This window comes from Crocodylus porosus, unplaced genomic scaffold (genome assembly GCF_001723895.1).
Source record: "Crocodylus porosus isolate Cpor-Errol unplaced genomic scaffold, CroPor_comp1, whole genome shotgun sequence".
Classification (NCBI taxonomy): Eukaryota; Metazoa; Chordata; order Crocodylia; family Crocodylidae; genus Crocodylus; species Crocodylus porosus.
The window spans coordinates 67,081,426-67,106,988 of NW_017728950.1; the positions used below are offsets into that span (position 1 = coordinate 67,081,426).

A 25,563-nucleotide genomic window follows, 5' to 3' on the forward strand; every position below is an offset into this window, starting at 1 on the left:
GAGCTGGAAAGGATATCCACTTAATTATTATTGGATTGTCCCTGAATTTATGCTGGGAGATGGGGGAATTGCTCTGTGGATAAATAAATAGACTTTACCTACTAGAAACGTTATTTTTTCCATGATACGCAGAGTAAAACAACTGGCCAAAATTTGGTATTTGTTTTGCTCTCTGTACTTCATGAGACATTTTTCCAGAAGCTGTCCTTCTGTACATCTGAAGGCTCTCTGCACCCCTTTGATGCTGTATGGAAAGTAATGAGCCAGATTACATGTGTGTGCATGAGGGAAGAAGTGAATCTAGATCATTACCCCACTCCGGCAACCCTGAGCACCAGTGGAGCACAGTTGCAGTTCATCAACTCAGGCTATAAACAGACATCATATTTGTCCTGAGATAAACCATTGTATCCTGACAAAGTGCAGTTTTTCGAGCATAGGCATCTATCACCTCAGGATAAATCCTAGAAAGGTTCAGGAGGTGAAAAATACTAACAGTTTATCCTGGGACGTTGCAACATGCATCTGAACAGTAATTCTGGGACTGCATTACTGAATCAATGGTAGAGAAGCAGAATTGCATTTAGCTTCTTGCTAAACCCTGAATAGAAGGCTGATGTGTGCACACACCAATCCAGGGATATTTCTGTTCCAGAATAACATAGGCACAACTTGTCCAGGGACAAATACAATATCTTTTCCTAGCCTCACAGAACAATATCTATTTTTTCTCAGTAACCTAAGGTACATTAGCTTAGAAAGAAGACTGGACTCTTTTCCTCCTGTGCACTGATATGCTGACCAATAGAGCCAACTAGACATTCAGGGAGGGTACAGAGCACACCTGAAGAGGTCAGGCAGTGAGCATACTCCAACATCACCCTCCCCATCTGCCCACATGAAGCAGAAATCTTTCTGGAGCACTCTGTGCCCCGGGGGAGGGAGGACAGCAGAGCAGGGATCCCTGAGCCCTCAGCAGGCAGCCCACATTCACCCGCCACATGGGCTCCACTCCACCGTGCTGCCCATGGGAGAAGGGGAGCCACGGTCTGTGCTCTGCTCCACCACAGCAAGGGATGCCTCCCACAGGCAGCAGCCAGGGCTTGGGTAATGCTGGGGGAGGGGCAAGGGGCTGCAGACCTAGACCTGTGGCCCCGTAGCCCTGGCAGCTGGGGACCACATCTGGCAGGGCTGGGGGGCTGTGGGTAGGGAGTGATCCCCACTGACAGGGCCCAGGGGTCTGTGATTGGGGAGTAAGGGGTGCCAGCAGGGGTGGAGGGCTATGGGTGGTGAGTGAAAGGTACCAGCAGGGCTGGGGGGGGGGGCTGTGGTTCAGGAGTGAGGGGCAATGGCACGGGCAGGTCACCAGCATAATCAAGGCTGCTCAGCACCACAAGGGAGAGGGGAGACAGCCGCAGCTGAACCTGCATCCTGGTGCATGAAGTGAGTAGGAGGAGCTCTGATTTTCCATGATAAAAAACCCAAAATTAAACAGCAAAATGTATAGGTATTTAGAATGTATTTTATTAAAGTGACTGAGGCACTGGTAGGCTTCCAACTTGCTTTAAGATTATAAATATATCAATAAAATATTGTGTTCAACTGATACCTATATATAGTGAGGTTTCATTTTAATAATGGAAAAAAGTGGATTTGGGGTTTTACTAAGAGAATTGGCATTTTTTGAAATCAGAGAATTTGTGATTTTTAAACAGAGAAAACCAGAATCCCTGCTGATTAGCTCCTCAATAAATGTCTTGGCATCTACACATGCAGGGCGATTAGGCTGGAATAAATTAATAAACTACTATTTACAAGTACTGTCCTGCTGCAGAGTTTTTTTTACTCCACAGCAGAGCACATGTAGACAATGACAGAGCTGGCTGGGATATGAGAGTGCTTCAGTGCAGAGGCTGCCTGCTGGGTAGCTCCACACTGAAGCACTGGTGCCTCCTGAGTCTGGTGGGGGAGCACAATTTGTGGGTGGGCCTGGGGGTGGGCCAAAAGCTCCACAGCCAGTCATGTACTCCTATGTGCCGTGGCTTAGTGCCCCCACCCTCCCCCAACACATTGCCAGCCCACATGGCAAAAAAACTGCCCTGTTCTGAGTGGTGCCAAGTCAGGGGTCAGTCTTGGGGGGCAGGGGGAGCATGTGCCCTTCAATGTCCCTCCTACCAGTCGCCTGTGCTCGTGCCCCAGCCAGTCCCTCCACAGCTTGTTGAGCTAGGTTGTAGCAGCTCTGGGCTCACAGACTGACCTCCTGGGTCCCCTGTCAACCAGGACTGCTTCAACCCAGCTCAGTGTGCAGCAGTTCCAGGTGCACGTTTAGACATGGCAGTTAGGAGCAATAAACTCCAGTGTGATATGTGCAGTAATAATGCACAACACATTTAAAATGAGTAATGTACTTGGCTTTGGCACCGCACTTGGAGATTGCACCAGTCCCTCCCTAATATTGTTTTCCTGCTTTTGTTAGCAGAAGCGAGACCACTACCTTGTCCAAATAGATATAGTGGCAATTATAGTTCTAGATACTCCCCTGCAGGCATGCCTAGCCCTGAATGTGCTGTCAAAGTAATTTCCTACCCCTCTAAGAGGCGCCAGAGTTGGTTACTATCAGACAGCAGCAGCAGAGGCAATCCAGAGTGGCAACAATTCATGTCCAAATGAAGGGGTGCGATTTGAAGACGGTACAAAAGGAAACAAAAATCCTGTTTTTTTCTTTTCCCTTCAGATGTGGGGGATCAGCTACCTTTGTTAACTCTGTAATGGTTTCTTGAAGTGTTATTATTTAGTCTCTGAAAATGATGGGCCTGTCTCAGTACCTGCAGCAGCTAGCCAAACCCACTTGATCAGGAGCTTTGAAGTACAGGCACTGCAGACAGCCAAGTATATCAGTGTCTGAAAAGCTTCCACATGGAAATCTTTAGTAGCACCACTGACTGTTAGGATGTTTTGATTTGGATGGGAACATTTTTCAAAGAAAAATGTACTTGAGTTTAAACTGTTTTTAAAAAAAAAAAAGCAGGTGCAGATCCTCTTACTCCCACGTCTTCTGTCCATGCAACAGAGCTTAAACATTAAATGAAACAATAGTCATGGACAATTAACATAAGCACCATAACCTTGGGTGATAATTTCTTCTTGAGAGTAAAAAATGAGCACAACTTTCTTTTTAAAAATAGGTTTTAAGTGTTGAAAAGACCTGCTGTGGGGAGGTACTTTGGTGTGGGGGGGGGGCAGGGGGGGAGAGGTATTATCCTATAAATGTTTTAAACTGTCTTTTGTGCATGAATCTTAAGGCTCCAGTTCTGCAGGGAATTTGTCAGTATATAGTACAAGTATGATGGAGAAAATCACTTTGGAATCACTCAGAAGCCCTCCAGTCTACTTGGGCAGGGTTGTTGGGTACCTCTTTATGCCCCTGAACACCATCCTGGGAAAACCTAGCTACTCCTTCTCCGACACCATTGGGTCAGGTTTGAGTGGGCAGGGTTGAAAAATGAGTAGATATGACTCTTCCCCCTGCACAATTTATTGGCCCATGGCGCTAAGGTCAATGCAAACTGCTTCTAGTAGCAGAACCCTATACTTTCCCTGAGTTATCCCAAAGATTTCTCTGCTGAGAAATATGGGGACACCCATACAGGTCCTGATCCTTCCCTTTTGCAATTTGGTCTGTACAGCTGATAGGCATTAGAGCTAATCCATATACTCAGTCCTCAGAAATCCATGTGTAGGTGAAGAGCACAACGTTTCCTAAAAGGCTTTGTGATATCATAGTGATGGGCACATCATAAAAACAGATTGTTAACTTAAGAAAGGTATTCTGTGCCCAAGTGCTTGTCTAATATCCCTTTCAGTTAAAGAGTGGGTTTAATAAAAGGTTATTACCAAAGACAAACTACTACTCTTGTATTCCCTGTACTATCACAGCTACAACATTGCAACACTATTAACATTTGGAGTGCACATTTTTAGCAAAAACAATTCAGAAAGTGGAGAAAGAGCTGACTGCAACTACTTTCCTGCATTTTGAAAACCTTTTTATTTAATCCTGCACAAGTTAATGCCCCATCATGTAGAAGAACCACAATTTCAGTGCAGCCAGAAGTGACAATTTTTGCCTGATCTGGCAACAGAAAGCAGTTTATAGCTGTGACCAAACATAGCTGCAAACAGCTTCAAAAAAGGCTGATTGAGTGAAAATCTAACCCCTCATTGCATGATAAAGATGTTTCAAAATGTAACATCTTCTGTACCTTGTGTCTGTAGAGCTCCCAGTCTGTCCCTGTTTTTAGAATGGGAGCAGGGAACAGAGTAGAGGGTGTTCAGTCGGGGGATGGGGGTTCAGCTCCCCTGGAGGGTTGGGCAGGTGTATTGGAGCCCACCCCCCAAGATCTCCATTCACCCACTCCACCCTTCAGCACCAGCTGGGGAGCTCCAAGAATGAGCTCCCTCCCCTCCCCACCACCACTCTGAAAACAGGAGCACTGGCAGAGAGCCCTGGCCATTTCTATAGCTCCCAGCCCACAGCTAGATTCCCCTCTCCCCTGAAACCAACAGTGAACTTCTGTTTGGTCTGGAGTTCTGTTTGGTCTGGGGTAATGTTGTAACTCAGAATGCCTTGCAGAAATTGTTCTGAGTTACAGCTGGGAGTTGCACTTCTGCCTGCACCACTCTCTAGGGCTGTATACAGGTATCTCATTTGAAGCTGCCCCGATTGATCCAAATAAAAAACTAGGACAAAAGAGGAGCAGGATAGCCTTTTACCCACGTAACCCTTCCAAGCATCATTGCTGCCTCTGTAACTGGCTTATCCCTGAAATTTATGGCAGTTAGCTTGAATGAGCTGCAGTTAACCTACAAATACACATAGCATTCTCCCAGAAAAAAAGTGTTAGCAGTGCTTCGCAGATACTTCCAGTAGGACAATGGGCTTGCCAGTCTGCAGAATCCCAGGACAAAAGGCTTCCTCCTTGGCACAGTGAAATTTGTTTATGCCCTCAGAATGCATATTTCCATGCTATGTGCACTTGAGTTTGGGGTGAAGGGGAAGGAGATGGGAAGAAAACCATTTCATTACCAACTGCAGGATTTTCCATTGAAGAACCCACCTCACCTGGCAGTTGCAGATTGCATTACATATTGCTGTATTTGGAGGATGTGTGATCCTTAAGCACTGGTAACTTCTGTGCTTTGAACTGTTATTTGTTTGACAAGGTTGGGCAGTGGTATGACTTGGCAAGTTCTGGCTTGGCACTGAGCAGAAACTCATTTCAGAAGCCCTTTGCAGTATGTTGCTGAAAAGAGGTATACTATGCCATGCCATATTATTGATTAAAGTAGAGTTTATGTTTTTCTGAGGGTTTGTTTGTAGCACTATGGTGACAACCTACACCTGTTTATTGATTCAGGTCTTACACATAATTTACCTACCTCCTCCCAAAACTCTCCACTAAAAGCCTACTTACCAAAGACAGATTTGCAGCACATATTACATGCGTAAATATGCAATTGAGCAAAATTCACTTGCAAGCTCTTGCTATTTGATTGAGACTAAAGAAAAAATACACAGGTGATTTCTAGGACAGTAACTAAAACCTTTGGTCTGTGCCATGAAGTTGCTTATTACTAAGTCCTTTTAAGCATTAGCCATTTTATCCAAATTGTTCTTTTGGATAAAAAAAACCAGTAGTCTTCTTTCTACCATTTTGGTGTGTATATTTTAAATAATTGAAGTAGCTGAGGCAATGGTATCAAGGTCAAACTCATAGGCCTATCACCTATAAAATAAAGCTTGCAGCTCATGGGAGAAAATTTGTCATAAATGTCTAACAGCCTTCTATGTATTTCATGCATCGGGGTTCAATTAGCTATGCATATAAGCTAGGAAGGAAAAGGTTTTTAAACCTTCTTCTAAAGCATTGAGCTTAATTAGTTGGTATGACAGGAAACAGAGTTGTTCACAAGCAGGGTGGTGTTGACTGTGAATACACTGTGGTAGGGTTTCATCTTTAAAACTGTTACTTGCAGAAATAGGATAAGTCCATAGTTAAAACGCTCTATGGGACATGATACCTTGTCCTGAACGGATATGCAGAAAGAATCAAAGAAGGAGCTTTTTCCAAACCTCCACTTTGTATTCTGCACATGGCCATAATAATGGTAGATTCTGAGTTTGAAGAAGTACAAGGACCTCTCTCTCCTGCCTTGAGAGTGGAGGAGGAAGCTGGTTGGCTTCACATAAAGAGCATATTTTATTATTCAAAGAATGGGGCAATTGTTAAACAGGGTAATGAGAAAGGGATTGGACTGGTATAGAATTCTTCTCCTTGGCATTGCATGAATTCCAAAGACTCAGTGGCTCAATTAGCTTCATTTTTGCCAGCGTTTGTGTATGTAACATCTGCATCATCAGCAGGGATCCTGGTTTTCTCTGTTTAAAAATTGCAAATTCTCTGATAAAAATTGTGAATTCTCTGATTAAAAGCCCCAAAATTTGTGTTTTTCAGTGATTAAAATGAAACACTGGATCAGTAGATACCTATATATATGCACTGCCAGGACTGATATACAATGTTTTATTGATATATTTACACTTAAAGGAATCTGGAAGCCTACCAGTGCCTCAGTCACTATAATAAAATAAATTCTAAATACCTATAAATTTTGGTGTTTGATTTTGGGTTTTGTATCATGAAAAAATCAGAGCTCCCCCTGCCCCCTTAGGTTACCAGGATCCGGGTCCAGCTGTGACTGTTCCCACCCCCCCCCCCCCCCCAATTTGTGGTGCTGAGCAGCCCTAATATGCCAGTGCTCTGTTCTTGCTATTGCCCCTCACTCCCAACCCACAGCCTCCCACCCCTGCCAGTGCCCCTCACTCCTCACCCATACCCCCCCTCCCCTGCTAGAGAGGGCCCCCAGCTGTCAGGGTTATGGGGGCAGGGACCAAGGTCTGCAGCCCCCTGCCCCTCCACAGTAGTGCCGAATCCCCAGCTGCCACCCATGGGAGGTGGTGGCTGCTGTGGCACAGTGTGGAGCCTGGCTCCCCCTCCCCTATGGGTGGCACAGCTGGAGAAGAGCCTGTGGAGTAGATGAGTATGGGCTGCTCACTGCAGGCTCCCCACCTTTCTGCCCTCCCCCCCCCCCAAGACCTCCACAGAGAAGTAGGTTGGGTCCAGCATGGTGAGGCTGGGCAGGGAAGTTCGATGCTGCTGCCATGAGCCCTGCATCACCATGGCAAGGCATCCCCTGCCTTCCTGGCAGCAGCAAGGTGGGGAGCCCGAGCTCACAGTGAGCAGCCCACCCACACCCTGCACACTAATCTGGGGGGGCATGTGCCCCCCATGCCCTCCTGGGAGTGCATGCAGCTGCAGGGAGCAAGCCCCCTCCTCTACCTCCTGGGCGAGCTGCTCATGGCCCCATCCTGCTCCCTGCCCAGGCCCCAAGGGCCATGCACTGCCAGGACTGAGCATCAGCCCCAGCCTCAACCCCTCCCAACTCCCTCCCTCACTACAGGGACTTCATTTCCCTCCCCCACCCCCCAACCAGCCCACCAGACTTACCTGCAGGGCTCTGCTCACCAGGCTTCCTGGTGGCCCTGTGCATATGTACGTGAGCACATGCACATGGCACTCCAATCCTGAACGCCCACCTCCCACTCCCTGCAGTGCCCTGCAGGCTAGAACTTTGCCAGCGTGCAAAGGGAAACCCACCATTTCCTGTGTTTTTCTCCTTAAAATAAGATCAGGTTTTTTCTCCTTAAAATGAGAAAATCCGAGTTTTACCGTTTTTTTCCAGGGAAAATGGAAAACCCGTATCCAGGATTCCTGATCATTACCTCTGAGTCCATACACTTTCTAGCATACATCTTCAGATTCCTGGCAGAATTCTAGGCTGAATTAAAGCAGGTGGCCAAAAAGCAACCCTGGAGTACTCCTGCTTATGATATAGCAGTGCATGCTGCAATATATAGTCACCATTGACCATATCTATAGAGATGTGGACAGCTGCAGTCCATTTGGTTTTGCATACATGAAGTGTAGCCCTGACTGATCTTTTGTGTCCCTGTGCAAAAGGAATTAAGAAGAAAATAAACAGTCTCAATTTAGAAGACAGCAGTAATGACTGATGCTGCCATTCCACTCTGAAGCTGTAATGTCCTGTGTTGTGATTGTAACCCTTCTGTTTGCATCTGACAGTGAGTCACCTGTATGGATTTGGACTGATGGATGCAGAAGCTATGGTGATAGAAGCAGAAAAGTGGACAAGAGTCCCCCAGCAGCACGTGTGTGTGGAGAACATAGATCGGCAAATCAAGTAATACATGTTGCAGGCACTTGCTGGCATAATTACATGTAAAGAAGTTGCTGTAATCCTTTCCTTGTACTATGTTGGATTTGACCATTTGAAAGTTCTACTGCACTTAATACCTTGCATTTGGGGCAGATGGCTTGTCTCAAGGTGTTGGGAATGTGGAAAAGAGCTTCTGGTGTTCAGTACAGGTGAAGAGTGACTAAATGTTTTAATCAGAAAACTGGTTGCAGAATTTACATAGTCACTTATATAACACGGTTTCTGGTTTTATTTCAATATCTAGTAAGCGGATGTCCTTATCATAATCCCATATCATAATCTTTCTTCACTGACAGTCTCAGAAGAGAATTTAGCTAAATGGGCATGAAGATTAAACTACTTTCTCCTACCAACAATGTAATCTCTACAGAACAGCATTCAAGCACATTGGCAGAGCAGTGCAGGGAGAAGTTTGCTCTCTGTGCCCAGCCTGTTCTCTGGATACAAAGAGGACATCAATCTTGAGTCACATTTCCAAGCATTAAATGCACTACCAAAAAGTTTTAATTGATATAGGTAATTAATGTGCTGGATTGCTAACTAGGATCCAACACATTTAGGAGAGCTGTGCTAGTTTAGACCATTTCAGGATGTGGTTTACTCTTTGTTACATTTAATATAATAGTTACTGCCACGGTAGAGATGCCAGACATTTCCTGGGAATTAAGCTGAGGTCTGTTGTACTGTCAAGTCTCAGCCAAGACATGTGCCAGTATCATTGTTGCTCTGACTGGTTAGCCATACAATATTTAACAATTGCAATAAAACAGCTAACTGTGGTTCATTGTTAAGAATGTTTTAAGATAGTGCTCAAACCTACTGATGTAGGTTAGTGATATCTCAAGAACAGTGCTCTGGCACTGGAGTACAAAGGCTGCACAATGACAGTTTGGCTGAAATTCTCCAGAGGCTGGACCTGAAATAAGTATATTGCTTTTATGTGTTTATGTTATAGAACAATCCGGCCTGAACATCATGTCCGCTCAATCTACAAAGCCACTGGCTGTGCAGATAACCCCAATCATCATGTGATATATCTAGAGCATGTGGTTGTGCGCATCACTATTACCCATCCTCGCCGTGGAGACTTGGCAATCTATTTAACATCTCCATCTGGAACAAGGTCGCAGCTATTGGCTAACAGGTACAGTAACACTGAGCAACTTTGCAATCAAGTCAGAGCCAAGAGTCTGGAGTGAGATTACATCTTGAAGAGGAGTCAAGCCATCACAGTAGGTGTGTTAACAGTCACAGCCACCTAATTATTTTTCTAGGAGAGAGGATGGAAAATGAACTAGAAATTAGCTGTGAGGATTGCAATCATTATCGGTATCTGGAGAGGGCAAGAGTAAAGCTGTTGGAAAACTATCATCTTTAAAAGAAGCAGCAGTAGATTTTGAGAGAATCCCTTCTGTCACCCCCCCAGCCCTGAGATCAGCAGGGGGTACAAATGACAGGTTGAATAATAAAAGGGCAGCTGAATGGAAAAAAGACTCCATGGACAATACTTACTCTTTCCAACTTCCCTGTCCTCAACACTTTTTCCTTAATAACAGAACTGATATGGAATAGCCTAATTCCTCTATAATTATTTTCATCAACAGGTACCCTTATATTTTTTCTTTTTTGTCAGATGTAAAAGTAATGGCCTCCAACCAGGAAAGGTTCTGGACAGGATAAAAAGGAATAAATTTTGGTTTGTTAAGGGCAAGAATTGCAGTATTGATTTTAAGGCAATGTTGGCAACTCGTGATATTTTGTAATAGGCAGTTATGAGGTAGACCCACTCACAGATCCTAGGGTTGTGATAGAAACCTGCTGTTTGTCTCAATGCCCCCATCATCAGAGACTGGCAAGGTTTAGTGTTCTCTCTTTTTTTCTGCCTCCCACCCTCCCCCTGCTTGGAGAGGATGGGAGATGTGCTGCATTAATCCAGATCAGACTCAGCTGAGTATCTTTCTCTGAAAGCAAAGCCTCCAGTGTAGGTATGTCACAGTTCCAGAAGTGATGCACAGCATTATTATCTACTCTCAGCATCCACCAACTGATGAAAGAGCAGTTGGCACAGGTAGAATGAAAAAAACAACAATACTGTTGGTAGGAAGGGAAAAATCCTTGAGGAACCTGCCTGTCTTCATCAAAACTGTAACCAGTCATCAGTGATGAAGGGCCATAGAGTCTCATCCAACCATCGACTGTCAAACTGGTGAGAAGCTTCAAGGACCTCCTCAAACTCCTTGCTGTTCCTAAACATGCCATAGCCACAGTGGCAAGGAGTGCTGACTTACAGTTCCAACTGACCAGCACACTGTGCCTTTTCTTCTCAGGAAGAAATGAACCTGTTATAATCAATCCTTTCATCTTGATGTCCTGCCACTCAAGGCTACTGCCATTTTCCATAGGGGTGAAGACACAAAGGTTAGAGCTAAAGCAGCGCACACAAGCTGACACTGGCACACTAGACCTGTGCTCTGTGAATTATCTTGGTTCCCTCTTCATTTCAGAACAAAACATTAAGTGCCTAATCCTTGTCTTCAAGCTCGTTAACAAATTGAAATGTCTCATTTAGAAACTGCATCATCCTCCTTATACTCCAAAACTGCAGAGCTACACCAGGATGGTGCAGCTGTATAGATCCAACTTTCAGACATGGGTGGCAGAGTGTCCTCCATGGCAGGACTTTAGCTGTAGAACTCATTAGAAGAGTTAGACTGAGCCCACCTGCTCTGACAAAATGTAAAACCAACCTTCTTATTAAACTCTTTCCCAGAAATTATGCCTGTAAACATTTTTTTTATATCCTGCAAACATACATTCATACATGGAATGGAGAGAGAGAAATTGTCATTTGCTCTGAATTCCATGGCTTCTTCAAAATTCTTTTGGGTGCTTCACTAGCAAGAGCATAGCTCTCTCTCTGTGTACTATACAGAAAAACTGCATCTTTCTTTTGCCAGTCCAGAGACAGATTGTCACCATCTAAACCAAGGGCTGGAAACATTTTTCAAGCTGCTGGCTGGTACAACCTGGTTTCAGTCCAACTCAGGCCACGTGGCTTTAGCATCACGTCAGCTGCAGGGGGGTTTCCCTGCACCCACAATGGGACCAGGCAGCTGGGTGCTATGCAACTCCACCGCTGCTTCCTTCAGCCCCCATTTCCCAACTGCGGTATGAACACAGCTTCCAGCCCATAGGGAGCTGCTCTGGGACTGGGTACCTGCAAACTGTATTTGTGCTGTTACCGCTTCACCAGTTCCTTTCTTTTCTCGTCCTCCCTTCCCCCCAGCTACAGTGTAGGCACAGCTGAAAGCTGCCCAGTCCCCGTGTAGCTCCCCAACATCTGGAAGCTGTGCCAACACTGTAGCTGGGTGGTGGGAGAGGAGGAAGAAGTGGCAGTGGTGTGGATGAAGTTTGCAGGTGCCTACCCTGGCACAGCTTCCCATCAGCTGGAAGCTGCACCCATGCCACAGCTGGGGAGCAGGGTGGTGCTGGAAGCAGCCCAGGCACAACTCCCAGATTCCTACCCCTGGTTAGGGTGCAGGGAAAGCTTCTGTCCCCTTCTTTCCTCCACAGTTGACATGCCGCTGAAACCCATGTCACATCAGAGCTAGGAGGTGGGGATAAGCAGTAGCAGCATAGGCACAAATGGAAGTTGTCTGGCTCCAGCCCAGCTCCTCACTGCCCAAACCCAGTGCAGGGATAAGTGTGGGCACAGGCAAAGCCCTCCAGTTCCAGCGGCCAGATCAGACCTCCAATCTAAACATGTGTGACTTGGGGTTTTATATTTAAGATTTTCTTTACTGTTGTCCTGCTTTTTGCTGCAGTTTTTTTTATGAAAGCTTCCAAATGAAAAATCTAAAAGCAATCCAAATAAATATCCAAAAATCCATGGGTTTTAATACAGCTTGCTTCAAGATCTAGCCTTTCATGTGTTGCCGCTGACTCACTGCCAGTGGGAGATAAAGACATTCCAGTGTTCACAGCTCACCTCTTGTGCTGATCGGTCTGCGGAAAAGGTACAAAGTTTAATGTAATCAGCCTGTTTGTAACCCTTGCTTCCTAAAAGGCAATCATTTTTCTGTGCTTGCAAGTGAATACAAAATAACAGAAGAGATATCTGTATCTTATGGATTTGGAGACGTTAGACTGCTTCATATCCTGTACTGTTATCAGAATGCTACCCAGAAACAAAGAACCTGAACGGCCTTTTAATGTTTTGCCCTTTTCCAGAAACAAATTATTCATGAAAGAGCCAAGACTCACACACAGACAAATCAACATTTTTTTTCCAATGCAAACTTTAGAAATATGCTAGCTTGTCAGATTCATCTGACATCAGTTTATAGCTCTAGGATTCTATCAAGAAGGAATATTTGTGTTTCGAGGAAGACAAGACTGGCAAATAAACTATAGCCTTAGTGATCCTTTCCTTAGAGTAGGTCCAAAGTTGAAGATTATTGCTACGCTTGTCTTGTTTTGACTAAAGCTGAAAATAAATCCAACAGTCTGGTGACACTGATTATTACGTCTGTGGATGTTGGATTTGATGCATATTTTAGGTGCTATTTTGCCAATGCAATTAAGAAAAGTTTTTATTATTATTATTATTATTATTCAATACAACAACTGTTTGAGTCTGCTTTAAAAAACAAACAAAACCCCCCAAAAAACCACTTTTAAAGAGATTTTACATACTGGTCATAGGTATGCCAGAATAAATATATGCAGATGGAAGGGTAATGCAAGGAAGCTTTGGAAGCAAATTATTAGGGTTTTTTTCCACAGGCAGAGATCCCAGAGGCTGCTGTACACTGCTACTACCTGACCAAGATGCTTTTCTCAGACACAAAACCTTTAGATGCACATGTACATGATTAATAGCAGCAATACCAGCTGTTTTTACTGAACCCAGTGAAAACCTCATTTCTTTACCATTACTCATCTGGGTTTAATTTGAAACAGTTTGCTGGTGAAACATTTTAAAGAGCTAAGGTATATTTTAAACGTGTAGTTTTTATCCGCCAGTTCAAGAAGAGTCATGATGCAGATTCTGTTGCATTGATGAGTAGGTCCCACCGGCAATATCTGGCTTTTTTTCTGCATATTTTGAACTTAATATTGGCATCCCCTAAAATGACTTCAGTAAGAAAACTCGTTAGTCAGAGGTGCTGTGGATTCCTTCACAGGCTTTTGGTGTATTACATTGTCACTGGCTTCAGCCTTTTGTGCATTCTTCAAAAGCTGCATTACAGGGAACATCTGCTTTGTTGTTTGGAAGGTACTAAACATGATTACCTTTGGATGTACTGCAACGGGAAAATACAGACACAGAGTGCTGGCTGGGTTAAGGATGAGGCTGAGTTAAAACGATTGCACTGAAGTCTAATGTGGAGCAGTTTCCCATTTTCAAAACAGTTGCCTATTAGGGTGCAGTTACAGGTTACCTCTAAACTATTCTAAACCTGCGGACTGTTAGGCAGTGTTAAAGTTAGAAAAGCATGAGAGCAGTCGCAGGTTAAGGCCATCTCTGACCTGCACAACTGTGACTTACTCCCAGAGGGCCTAGGAAGCAGGGAGATGGCTAGGAGCAAGGACTTTATCCCTCCTCAGGGTGGAGGCAGAGCCTCAGGGTTTAAGCACAGCAAGAGCATGGAGCTCAAGGAAACATGCTTCCCTGGGCTCCTTGCTCTCACCACCTGGTGGCTCTGTTCCCAGCATAGAGCCACTGAGGATCAGCCACAGTGACAACATGGACCCCAAGGAAGCATGCTTTTGCCACGCTCAGTACTAAGCAGTCGTCTCTCTTTCCCACCTGGGAATGTGGAGAGCTGGGGAGGGACTCCACGTCCATGCCCCCCCTCCCCACCCAGATTCACCTGCCTAGGGGAGAGCTGCCTGAATATGGGGAGAAGCCTTAGCCTTTGAGTGGAGGACTGTGTGCATGGTTCAATGGTCTGGATCAGGTCTGAGTCCATGGAACAAGCAGCATGGTGCCATGCGGCTGGGGTCATACCCACTGAGGGCAGATAGGGGTACTGACTTGGGGCTAGTACCACGTCCTTGGCAGTAAAGCTTGGAAGGATGGAAAGTTTGTCAGGGTAGAGGGTCTGGGAGCTGTGAATGCTGAGATGTTGGATAACTGCAGATTGGTTGCTTTAATTCTGTGGAGCAGCTCAGAGATAACCCTCACTCCAAGTGGCAGAACTCTAAGACACTTAGAGGTATTTAGCACAGTTTAACATCCTTTAAAATCAGTGGACATTCCCTTTTTAAGTGCTTTTAGAATAGTAAAAGTTAAAGGTAACTTGGAACACCACCCTTAGATTTGGCAGTACCCCATTGAGTATTTTTGAGAAATCAAAGTTTATTCCAATAGGCATTCAAAGCAGGAGGTCACAGAGGAGCATCTAGATGGAAGGAACACTTAGAAGAGTTTGCCTTGATGTGGGGTCATTTGTCTCTCAAAGTCATTGCTTGTTTTAAATTGCACCTTATCATTTAAGATAGCCACTGCTTGTTAGAACTGTGTAATTGAAAAGTTGGGAGCTATGTGGTGACCAATCACTTCCTAAGCTTACATGTCAATGAAGAAAATATTACTTCTACCCAACCACAATGCGAAGCTCCTCCATTGCATTATCTTTCTGGTAATGAAATCTTTGCAATCAGTTATTTTTATTACTAAAGCCATCTACCAAAAACACTTAATCTCTGACCAAATACGGGACAGTCTAATGTAGTTTCTCTTGCAGTATCACTCAAATAACATTCTTGATAATTGGAGGCAGAGGAAGAAGACTTTTCTTGATGAGGAGCCACTTGGATTTCTGGACTGGTCCGTTTCATGTTCTCCTGTCATTTACACATTAGACTCTGAAAGTTGGCAAACATTGCAATTTAAAGACGACAGCTTAATGTTGAGACACAGCAATCAGTAACACCTAGAACTACAATAGAGCCAGACCGATAACTACATGAGAAGAAAAAAAGAAGACAGTTACCTACTTCCAACCATGTCAAAGAATAAACTAGATTCTAGACTAACTCTCTTCTCCCCCTCACAGGCTGCTATTTTAAATTACCTTCTCTGCCCCTAAACCTCTCTCTCGCGCTCTCTCTGAACAAACATGCTGCCATTCTTTCTTGTAGAGTTGCCTACCACCCCTAATTTCTTCCAATTCCTGTACTTGTTCTTTTGTCATGCCTGTTAGCAAGAGTTTTCATGTTGCCTAAAAGCTTTGACTGCTTCACTTTCTGTAACTGACAGGAGAAATCCTTCTGCATTGCATTAGCACTGTTACAGGCAGGCAGACAGACAGCAGATGGAAAATAAATAGGTTCAGGAGTTTGGGGATATTAAATGCTGGAGACAAGGTGGAGGCCAACATTAGAAAATAAATACATTTCAGAACAGTAGGGAAAGGATTTACTTTTGTTCTTTCCAGTTGCATGAAGACACCAAACAGGTGGGAGGAAATTTAAGATCCAGCTGATTGTCCCAGAACATGGTGTTTTGAATAAATTAGAATGGAAAACAGAGAACTTTGTCAGATTGGGAGGAGGAGGAGGAGGAAGGAGGGACCTGAAGAATTTAGCTTTCCCCACATGGATATGTCTAAGCTGTTCAACATAAATAGCATTTTTTGAATTTTTCCAATTCAACCTTGGTATACTACCACTGATTTCAACACAGATTAATTTGGCTTATTTAATGGAATGCTTTTTTCCTGTCTGTCATTGGCCCTCCCGTACCTCATCCTGAATCACAGATCAGTACTCTGCTGTAAGTTACTACCAAATATGAAGATGACCTTATTACAGTATGGCGTTCATTTATGCACTAGCACTAGGATTCTGCAGTCCTCCAAGGGGACTTCTGAAGATTTTCTGCAAATTAGATAGAGAGATGTATGTAGCTTTTTTAAGCAAACGTCTATTACTATCAATAACAGATGCAGTGTGTGGATCCCAAAGCCCTGGTATGTCTGATAGACCAAGATGAAATACCATATGTGCCTGAATACAAGATGGCTGAAAGGCAGTAGATGGGGAATGTGGTAGGTGGGTGGAGGAGAAACAACAGGGTGGGAACCATAGTGCTGGCTCCATGTGGCTGATGCTGCAGGGCCAGGCTGGAACTATGCTCCATGCTCAAGGCTACAGCAGGGACAAAGTCTGCTGACAGGGAGCAAAAGGAAGGAGTGCAGCAAAGTGGGTGGAGAAGTAGTGGGAGGGAGCAGGCAACAGCTACAGCTGCCCCCTGTCCCCACTTCTGTGATTGTAAGGTGAAGAGCCCCCCACCCCAGTGTTAAATGGAGGGGAGGGGAAAATCTTCATCTTCTAATCAAATAAATACAGTACTTCATGCAGATAAACTGTAGTGTCCAGGGTGCAGCTTCTTTGTCTTGAAGCTGAGGGTAGGACTCAGCTTTCATGCACTTCAGAAGTTACCTTTGCCGTTGCTCATGTATTCCTCCCTTGGGCAGACTGTGAAACAGTGCTTGAGCCCTGTGTTGACTTCAACTACCAGCTTTAGTAAGTAAAAGTTAAAGATAAACTTCTGAGAAGTACAATGGAATGAAAATGCTTTAAGACAGAGTAGATGTAAACATCTCCTTTCCTAGGAAGGATCCTTTAACTTACCAGATGTAGGTGAGAAAGCTCCAGACCATTTCTTGGAGCACTTGTTTTCTACATACTGTAATGCAAATGGTAATAGGAACGGGCTGAATGCTTTGATTAAGTCAGTTTAGGCTGTCTGGAGTTCCTCAAGGGTTACTTCTCCCAGCTGACAGGCGGTTACTGGAGCCCCCGTGGAGAACAGCTGTTCAAAGGAGAATAGTTTACCCAAGCATCTGCAGGTGCAAGCTCAGGAAGGAACTCTGCAGTGTTCAAAATACTAGTTCAGTTCAAGCCTTGTGCCCCATTATCCCAGCATGCAAGGACCACTTGCATGTCAAGTCACTAATTTAGTGGGCTGGAGCACAATGAGCACTGCTGTAGAGGATAAATACCTTCCCCCCCAACTCTAACTGCCCCTCTGTCTCTCTCATCAATCATGTGGAATATGTACATTTCCTGATTCTTGAAACAGTGAACTCAGTATACAGTGTATTGTTCTCTCAGGTGCAGCTGGGACATCAGCATTGAAAAGGACCAGCGTAATAAAAATCTAGGTTTATAAATTTACATTTTTTTGTTCATTTTGTTGTGGTAGCTGATTTTTGGTGTGAAGATAATTATCTAACCTGAAGATCCATTTTCTACTACAGACAAAAAGGATCTTCAGTTCACAGGCTCAAACTTCTTTTTTGCATTTATAAGTTGGGAGACATTTGCTAAAGTTCTAATATATTTCCATATTTTTACTTGGAGATTTAATTGTGAAGGACTAGCCTCATGTTTTCAGTTGTGGAATGTGAATGAAAGTGGATCCTTGTCTGGCTCTACTTTGAAAATGTGATTACCACCGAATATTTCTGCTTCAAATTATGCTGTTACATAGGGAGAGGATACAGCTTCTAGCCGGAGCTGAGAGCAGTGGAAAGACAGAAATGCACATATTTCAACAAGTTGATTTTGTGTTAAAGAAATAATTATTTTAAGCTACTTCTGATATACATACATCTCTGTGTGTGGGTGTGTGTGTGTGTGTGTGTGAGTGAGAGAGAGTATGCCAACAATGTATATTTAAAGAGGTTTTCTAACAGTGGACCATTATTTGCTAAATAAATGCCACCTTAGTATCTTTACTACTGTACTGTTTCAGGACTGAGATATCCCACCTCTTGGCAGAAGAAGGTCAAAACAGCTATACGCAGCCTACCTTGCCCATGTTGGTATCGCTAAAGTTCTCATAGTTAATTAGGTAACTGGTCCCACTTTATACTAAGGTGGCATTTATAAAAAAGTTTATACAAAGCAAGTGAATAGTCAGTATTTACAGGTCTGTTACAGGCATAAATCAAGGTTTCACAGATGGGTATAAACCTATCCATAGAAGTTGTTATACACAGTGAGGAGTAATTTATTAAACCACAGGACTGTAATAGTGGATTTATTGTTTATTGAAACATGTAGTCCTACGTAAAAATGTATAATGGTTAACCAACACCATAATATCAGTACAAAACATGACAATTCATCTGATGCATGGACAATTATGAATTGGAGCACAGGAACTTAGGGTGCCTATACATGAGCACAGAGGCTGCTCTGATGCGCTGTAATAATTACAGTGCGTCAGAGCGGACTCAATTAATTGAGACGGCTGAGGCATGGTAATCCTCCAGCCAGCTTCCACATCTTGTGTATTAGTGTCCCTGCACTTCAGAATGGTGGCAGTGTCCCTGCTGCCTTTTTGAAGCATGGGGACACTGATACATGCTCTGGATGCTTTAGTTAGAGCAGATCTTGGCGCCACTCTAATTCAAGCCCCCTCCCCCTCCCCCTCACCAAACCCTGGAGCATGTGTATAGACACCCTTAGTGTCCATAAGAAAATCCTGTTCAGCTATATGCATCTCTTAATATTAGAGAAAAATGCATCTGAACATTTTTCTAGTTCTTTCAGTCCATTTATGTTTGTGACTCAGCACTCAAACATTAAGTGAGAAAGCCAGTTAAAGCTATGTATGCTCTCACAGTTACCCACATACCAGCTTGTGAAATCACCATAAGAATATTCAAGCACAGCTGGGCCTAGGATATATGGACTAAACATCTTGTATTTTAGTCCTCACAAACCCCTTTTATCTCTTCTTTTACTAGATGTCTGTGGCTTGTTCACACTGCACTCATTGGTAGGTGATGCCTGTAGTAGTAGGAAGTAGTCTTAGGTGTGTAAGTACAATTACATTCCACCCTTCTTTTATAAAGTGTTCATACCAAATCCTGGTCCATACTTTATTAAGCCATGATTATTATCCCAAATTGATCCATAACCTGAAATATTATAACTCTAATATATAATACTGACTCGTATTTTAAAAGTGTTACTGTATAGAAAGGAGGAGGGCTTTTTGTTGTTTTTGTTCTGTTTTTTACGTAATACATTTTGGGTAGAACGTACATAATATGAAGACTAAACAGCTGAGGTATCTGGAATTATAATCTCCATGAACCTCAGCACAAGTTTATAACCTCATCTAAAATACAAAACACAGTGGAAAATCTTGGACTAATCCCAGTGAACATAGACAATAAATACTGCTTCTGTGAAATATATACGATTGAAATCCCAATAAATATAGAATTTAAAAAATAACCACATGGTATTTCCATGATACCATATAATTTAGTTGCCACAGGAACAAATAGGATTGCTATTGCTTGAGTGACTGTTTGACAGTCTGTTTAAAAATAATATACAGTGATAATATTATTTATTGAGTTAATGCAAAATATCAGAAGAATATTGCATGAAAATCTTATTAATTCCATTGACAACAACTTCTCTAATAAATTAAACTTACCCAGTGTTTGAGCATGGAAGGTGATAAAATTGTGTTGGGAATTTACATCATGGGAATTTACAGTATGCTATACCATACACTTAAATAATCAGTTTAGCACATACACGGAATAGACCAAATTCTGGTAATATATGTCCAGTGACATCAATGGAGGCCCGTCCAAAGAAAATCTCGGTGAGGGGTGAATGTATTTAATTTCTACAAAATATATTTTATTTAGAGTTATCAAGTATAAAGTTCAGAATCATTCGGGCACATTATTTGTGTCTGAATGATCACATATGAGAGGACAGTAAGTCCCAAAATTTGTTCATGTACATAATTCCTGCTGAAGTCAAAGGGAGTTATAGATATACAGAGCCAAATTTTATTCCACTGTTAGACATATAAATAGGTTTAGGTACCTAAGTGCAATTGTATTCCACCTTGTTCAAGTCCCTGAAAAGCTGTTAACACAAAAGGCATGTCAGCCCTCCTCCTCCATTTTGTTACTCAGTCATAAGGGTCAGATTGTGTATATTGCAAAAGTAGATCCATTAATGGATTTTACAAAGCTTGAACATGATGAAATAGAATTGCACTTTAGGTGTCTATGTCCACTTAGACACCTAATAGGAGGCATAGAAGCTGGTCCTTGAAACTCCATGGAAGAGTCTGGTGATTTTAACACCTTCTAGATATTTGCAAAAGTCATCTTTTTTTTTAAAAGGAAAATACAATACACACAATGATTCAATTGTGGTGCTCTTCCAGTATCCAGCTACACTACAAATGCAAGTATTTTATGCAAAATACTTAAGTGCCGATGTTAGCCATGGAATTTCCATACATAAAAAGCATGAATTGTAACATGGATAAATATAGTATTCATCAGTCTGTGTAGGCTTGTGTGCAAGAAAAGAAAAGAGAGTTAAACTATTCTTTTAAAACTGAACTCTGCTGTATATGTGAGCAGCCACTAGTAGAGTGAGCCTCCCATCAATAGCTTTGGGGTTCTAAGCAACATGCTGCAAGCACTGTTGTGCTTTTCCAAAATCTCATTAATAAAGTCTAGTATTAAGCAATAAAAACCTGGGTCAGTCCTCCCCCCTGGTCAGCATCAAATTGCAGACTCTGAACTGGGCCTCCTATATTAGAAGTCACTGTAGAATCAGCCCCAATCTTCAACCTCTTCACCCAAGCCCCACGTAATTAAATTACTATAATACTGTTAAGCAAGATGACATCATTATATGCCAGTTAACCTCTGAATTATACCAAAACTCAATTCTGTTGAGCTGTTGGATATAGCAATGATTTAACCACTGAAGAATGGATGCACCAAAGTTTTCATTACCTTTGTTTTCTCAGAGGTATCACAAACATTGACCCTTGCAATAATTGCTTGTGTTGTCATAGAAATGAATGCCTGCTGATACCCTAACAAAGAAAAGTTCTGAGAAATCTTTCCAGTAGAAGAAGCAGTACAGGCACTCCACCTCCCCTACGCTCTGCACTCCCTCTAGACCACAATGATCCCAGTTTGGGAAAGGTGTGGGGAGCAGCAGCTGCTCTACTCTTTGCAATCCACAGGGAAAAGGGGAGCAGTGGGAAAAGACTCCCTCCACCTTCCCCACACTGGGACAGTCTCTCCAAAAACTTTCCAGGTAATCCCCGGTCTGTAGAAGTACAGGGAACTTTGCCCTACTGCTCTACTCCCTTCCCAGTTCTGTCTGGGAGCAGCATGCAGGCATTAATTTTTGCAAGAGAAACTCTCATGACAAGGGAAATCTTCCAAGTGTCAACCTGGAAAATCTTTCCTTGACGGTATGTGTTTGTTCTGTGAGAAACTGAATGAATGCTTATATGCTCTTAGTTTCTATCATTATTTATTGTCTTAAAGCCCACCTTCAGTAATTTTAGCCCAGCACTAGTAAATAACTAAATAACTTAAACCTTTGTGATGTGCTTGATGCACTTTTTTCTAGATGCATTAATTTTATTAATCTGCATTAACGATTTTTATGTGCAAGGAGTAAGCTTCCGTTATGTGAAAGCATGGCCCATGGAAGAATCTTCCTCTCTCAACTTGCTGCACAAAAAAAATGGTCCCATTGGATGTGTTTCAAAGAAGTCGTGAACAGCCAGGGTGATCAGTACAATAGAAGTGCTGATATGGATGGAATAGCATAAATATACGAATTAGCATTAATATACGTTCTGTTAATATATATGCAGGGGTTGAACATCACTTGTGAAAGGTGGGGTTTCCTTTCTTGTTTCTCACTCTAGGTGGTAATATTTTACCAATTTATTCTAGGTTATTTGATCATTCCATGGAAGGTTTTAAAAACTGGGAGTTTATGACTACTCACTGCTGGAGTGAGAAAGCAGCAGGCGACTGGATTTTGGAGATTTTCGATACACCATCTCAGCTGAGAAATTTCAAGACTCCAGGTATGAATCTTTCCATTAGCTAGGCTCAGTGAGTCAGAAGACTTTCAGTCCCATACAGCACTTAAGCTAAGGCTAAAAACAGACATCAGGTTTATCTAGGATCCAATTGTCCTGGGCTGTGACTCCCATCAAAGCATGTGTAGGACAGTCTTTTACACAGGCGGCTTGAATGCTAAGTAACTCAAATTATTCCCAATTATCCCAGAAGAAGAAATGTTATCTCAATACCACAGATACTTAAAGTGGGACAATGAGCTTATACATCTCTAGGATCCCAGAATAAAAGACTTTGTTCCAGGAGAACTCCAATGTCTGTTTTTAACCTAAGTTCCTCTCTTATTTATGCTTGTGCAGTTGCACTGATTTCAGTGGGATTACAGAAATGTAACTGAGTCCAACATTTAACTCCAGCTATTTGTTGAACTTCTGAACCTTTTTTTTTTTTTACATTACTGTCATTTGCGTTCTGAGATGTGGATAGCCTTCTTACTCTGAACCTATTTCTGGTTCATGTGAAGAAGGATTGTAGCAATACAGCGTATTGACCTTTCTAAGTCACTGCCTAAAGGTATAAACAGGAATTGGCTAGAAAATACCTGGCTTTTGAGCAGCAGAACCAGACCAATGTACTGTCTCAGATAAGGTACCTAGAGCTGCTGCTTGAAACTAAAAATACTAACACACTTAGAAACAAGTTTTCAGAAAAAAGGAAGCCTGAGATTGGCACAGGCTACCATTTTTGGGGTAGTTAATAAAACATTTGCAAGCTGCTAAAACCTGTCCACTCCTCAGATCCTGGGCCACTTTTGCCTCAGTTGGGTCTCCAATGAAAGTGAGAGAATCTAAGGATTACTGTATATTATGCATAATGCCAGATACCCCTTATTTCTTCTAAAGCAGCTGGAAATCACTATCCACACTTGCTGTGACATCTGCAAGGCCACCTTTCACTCTAACCCCGTGGAAAATCCCTTTACTCTGGGGGTAAGCCAATAACCAACTGCAGTTACCTTGAGGTTCTGCTGTTGGGCACACTGCAAAGTATCTCAGACCTTTTACTCTTACACTAACAATAAGAAATGTTTCTGATCCTCAGCAAATTTTTTGCTTTTATTTCCAGCTACACATATGACCCATTTTATGCATCCACATATCTGAAATTTTGATACTTGAAAATAAAAAGAAAATGAAGGATAGGATTTTCAGAGACCCAGTGAAGTTAGATGTCAATCCACGTATTTGTATTACAAAATGAATATCCAGGTCACTTCAGGTACCTAAAAGTCTCAGCCCTGAGACTCATTTTTAAATAGATGCACTAGAAACAAAAATACCATTATTAATAATGAACATTGAGCATTGAGTTTCATTTGGAATTTCACATTTGAAGTTTTGGAATTGGTGGGATGCTGTAAAATCCCACTTACATTTGGTTTCCATAAAGATTTATTTTAATAGAAAAAAACTCCAGAAAAATTACATTGACAAGAAATCTAGAATGAAAAATATTCATTATAGAGCTGGAGTGCTATTTATTGACAATTATTTATTGGTAGAACTAAATTAACATTTACACTTACAGAGTGATTGAAAATATGGAAAAGAAACTACTAGACAACAATATTACAATAAAGGTGAAAAAGTTGATGGATTATTAACCTAGCTACACACGGCCTATGACTTTAAAAAATATGTACAGAGATTGAAAATTAATGCTATAAATTCTGATTAGGACTACCATAAAATTACTAGTAGGAATATTGATTCCTAATTCAATGAATATTACAAAATACATTATCCCTCAGAAAATTAGTAAACTCATAAACCAGTCAAGATCTTACCTAAAATTAATCCTGGACTGCAGGAATAATAAGATATGCTTATTACTCAAAATAAAATATTTGAAGCTATGCAAATATATTCTTCAGAGTTTAACACTATGACTTTTATTTTTGAAAATTCAAAAGTACTAATTCCTGAAAAAATAGTTTTAAGTGACAGTCAAGTATTTGAACTACTGACTCCAGATAATGCCAACTTTCATAACAGTTTTACACAAAAAATGAATAAAGAAAGAAATTTCGGCTGAAATATTACCAACTTAGCTCAACAGTTTATGGTTAAAGTAACAAACACCAAACTGGTTTGATAAAATGAAGGTATGTGGCTGACAATGTAAGACATGTTAAGTATTTCCAATTCCATCTCATCAGAGCAAGTCCCAGTAATAGCTTTGTCATCAGATGTAGGGACGGTCCTTTGTTGGGGGGAATGGAACAATTTATTTTCTCACTTAAGTTGAAATTGATTTTGGTCTAAATTGCTTAAACTGAAATGAAGACTATATAATTCAGTATATCCGAAGTAATACTGAATGTGCTTCACTGAGAGGAATTTATTCTAGACCGCAAAACTAGGCAGTTGCCTGTTTCACCCCTATTGTTTACAAATTGAATAGAATCATTTGCAGAGCTCTAATAGAAATACTTATAAAGGACACAACATAGCTCAAAGCACTGAAGATAATATTAGCTTAACCACTCCAGCAGTATCTAGCCCAAATTTAATTAGTTTAGATAATAATGTTGTACAAAACTTTAATTTCAAAGTTAAGACAAAACAGAAGTACTGACTTTTGGTTTGATGACTCTGTTAATATATATAGGTAGATAACTTTCCACGCTAGTGGACCATGTTAAAGGTATTTGAGCATTCATGTCTCAGATCACCATGACACAACTGCCATTGAAGTCAACTTAATACCTTCCATTAATTTAAATGAGAGCTGAACTGAGATGCTTAATTCCACCCTTACTGGGTTAATTATGGTCCAATTCATAGTTTCATAGTTGGTAGGATCAGAAGGGACCTGAGCGGATCATCAAGTCCGACCCACTGCCATGACAGGAAAAAGTACTAGGAAAAAGTACTAGGTGTTTGTCTAGCCTCCTCTTAAAGACCCCCAGGGTAGCAGCCAGCACCACTTCGCTTGGAAGTTGGTTCCAGATCCTAGCCGCCCTAACAGTGAAGTAGCGCCTCCTGATGCGTAATCTGAATTTACCATCTGCCAGTTTGTGACCGTTATTTCCAGTCACTCCTGGTAGCGCTCGGGGGGACATGGACTCCCCCAGTGCCTGCTGGTCCCCTCTGACTAGTTTATAACAGGCCACTAGACCCCCCTCAGCCTTCTCTTGTGGAGACTGAACAGGTCTCTTAGCCTCTCCTCATAGGGCCTGCCCTGCTGCCCCTGATCATGTGAGTGGCCCTCCTCTGGACCCTCTCCATGTTGTCCACAT

The 25,563-nt window shown here is 42.3% G+C and overlaps 1 protein-coding gene across 6 annotated transcripts in view; it reads left to right on the plus strand.

The window, feature by feature from the left end:
• The window catches only part of PCSK5 (proprotein convertase subtilisin/kexin type 5), a 378,572-nt gene that overhangs the window by 240,826 nt on the left and 112,183 nt on the right, over positions 1 to 25,563 (plus strand). For all 6 annotated transcript variants that reach the window (XM_019554922.1, XM_019554924.1, XM_019554923.1 and 3 more), the window contains 3 exons: positions 8,205 to 8,322; positions 9,314 to 9,502; positions 22,131 to 22,267. In XM_019554922.1, coding sequence (XP_019410467.1) covers positions 8,205 to 8,322; positions 9,314 to 9,502; positions 22,131 to 22,267 — 444 coding nt within the window. The remainder of the gene's footprint in view (positions 1 to 8,204; positions 8,323 to 9,313; positions 9,503 to 22,130; positions 22,268 to 25,563) is intronic.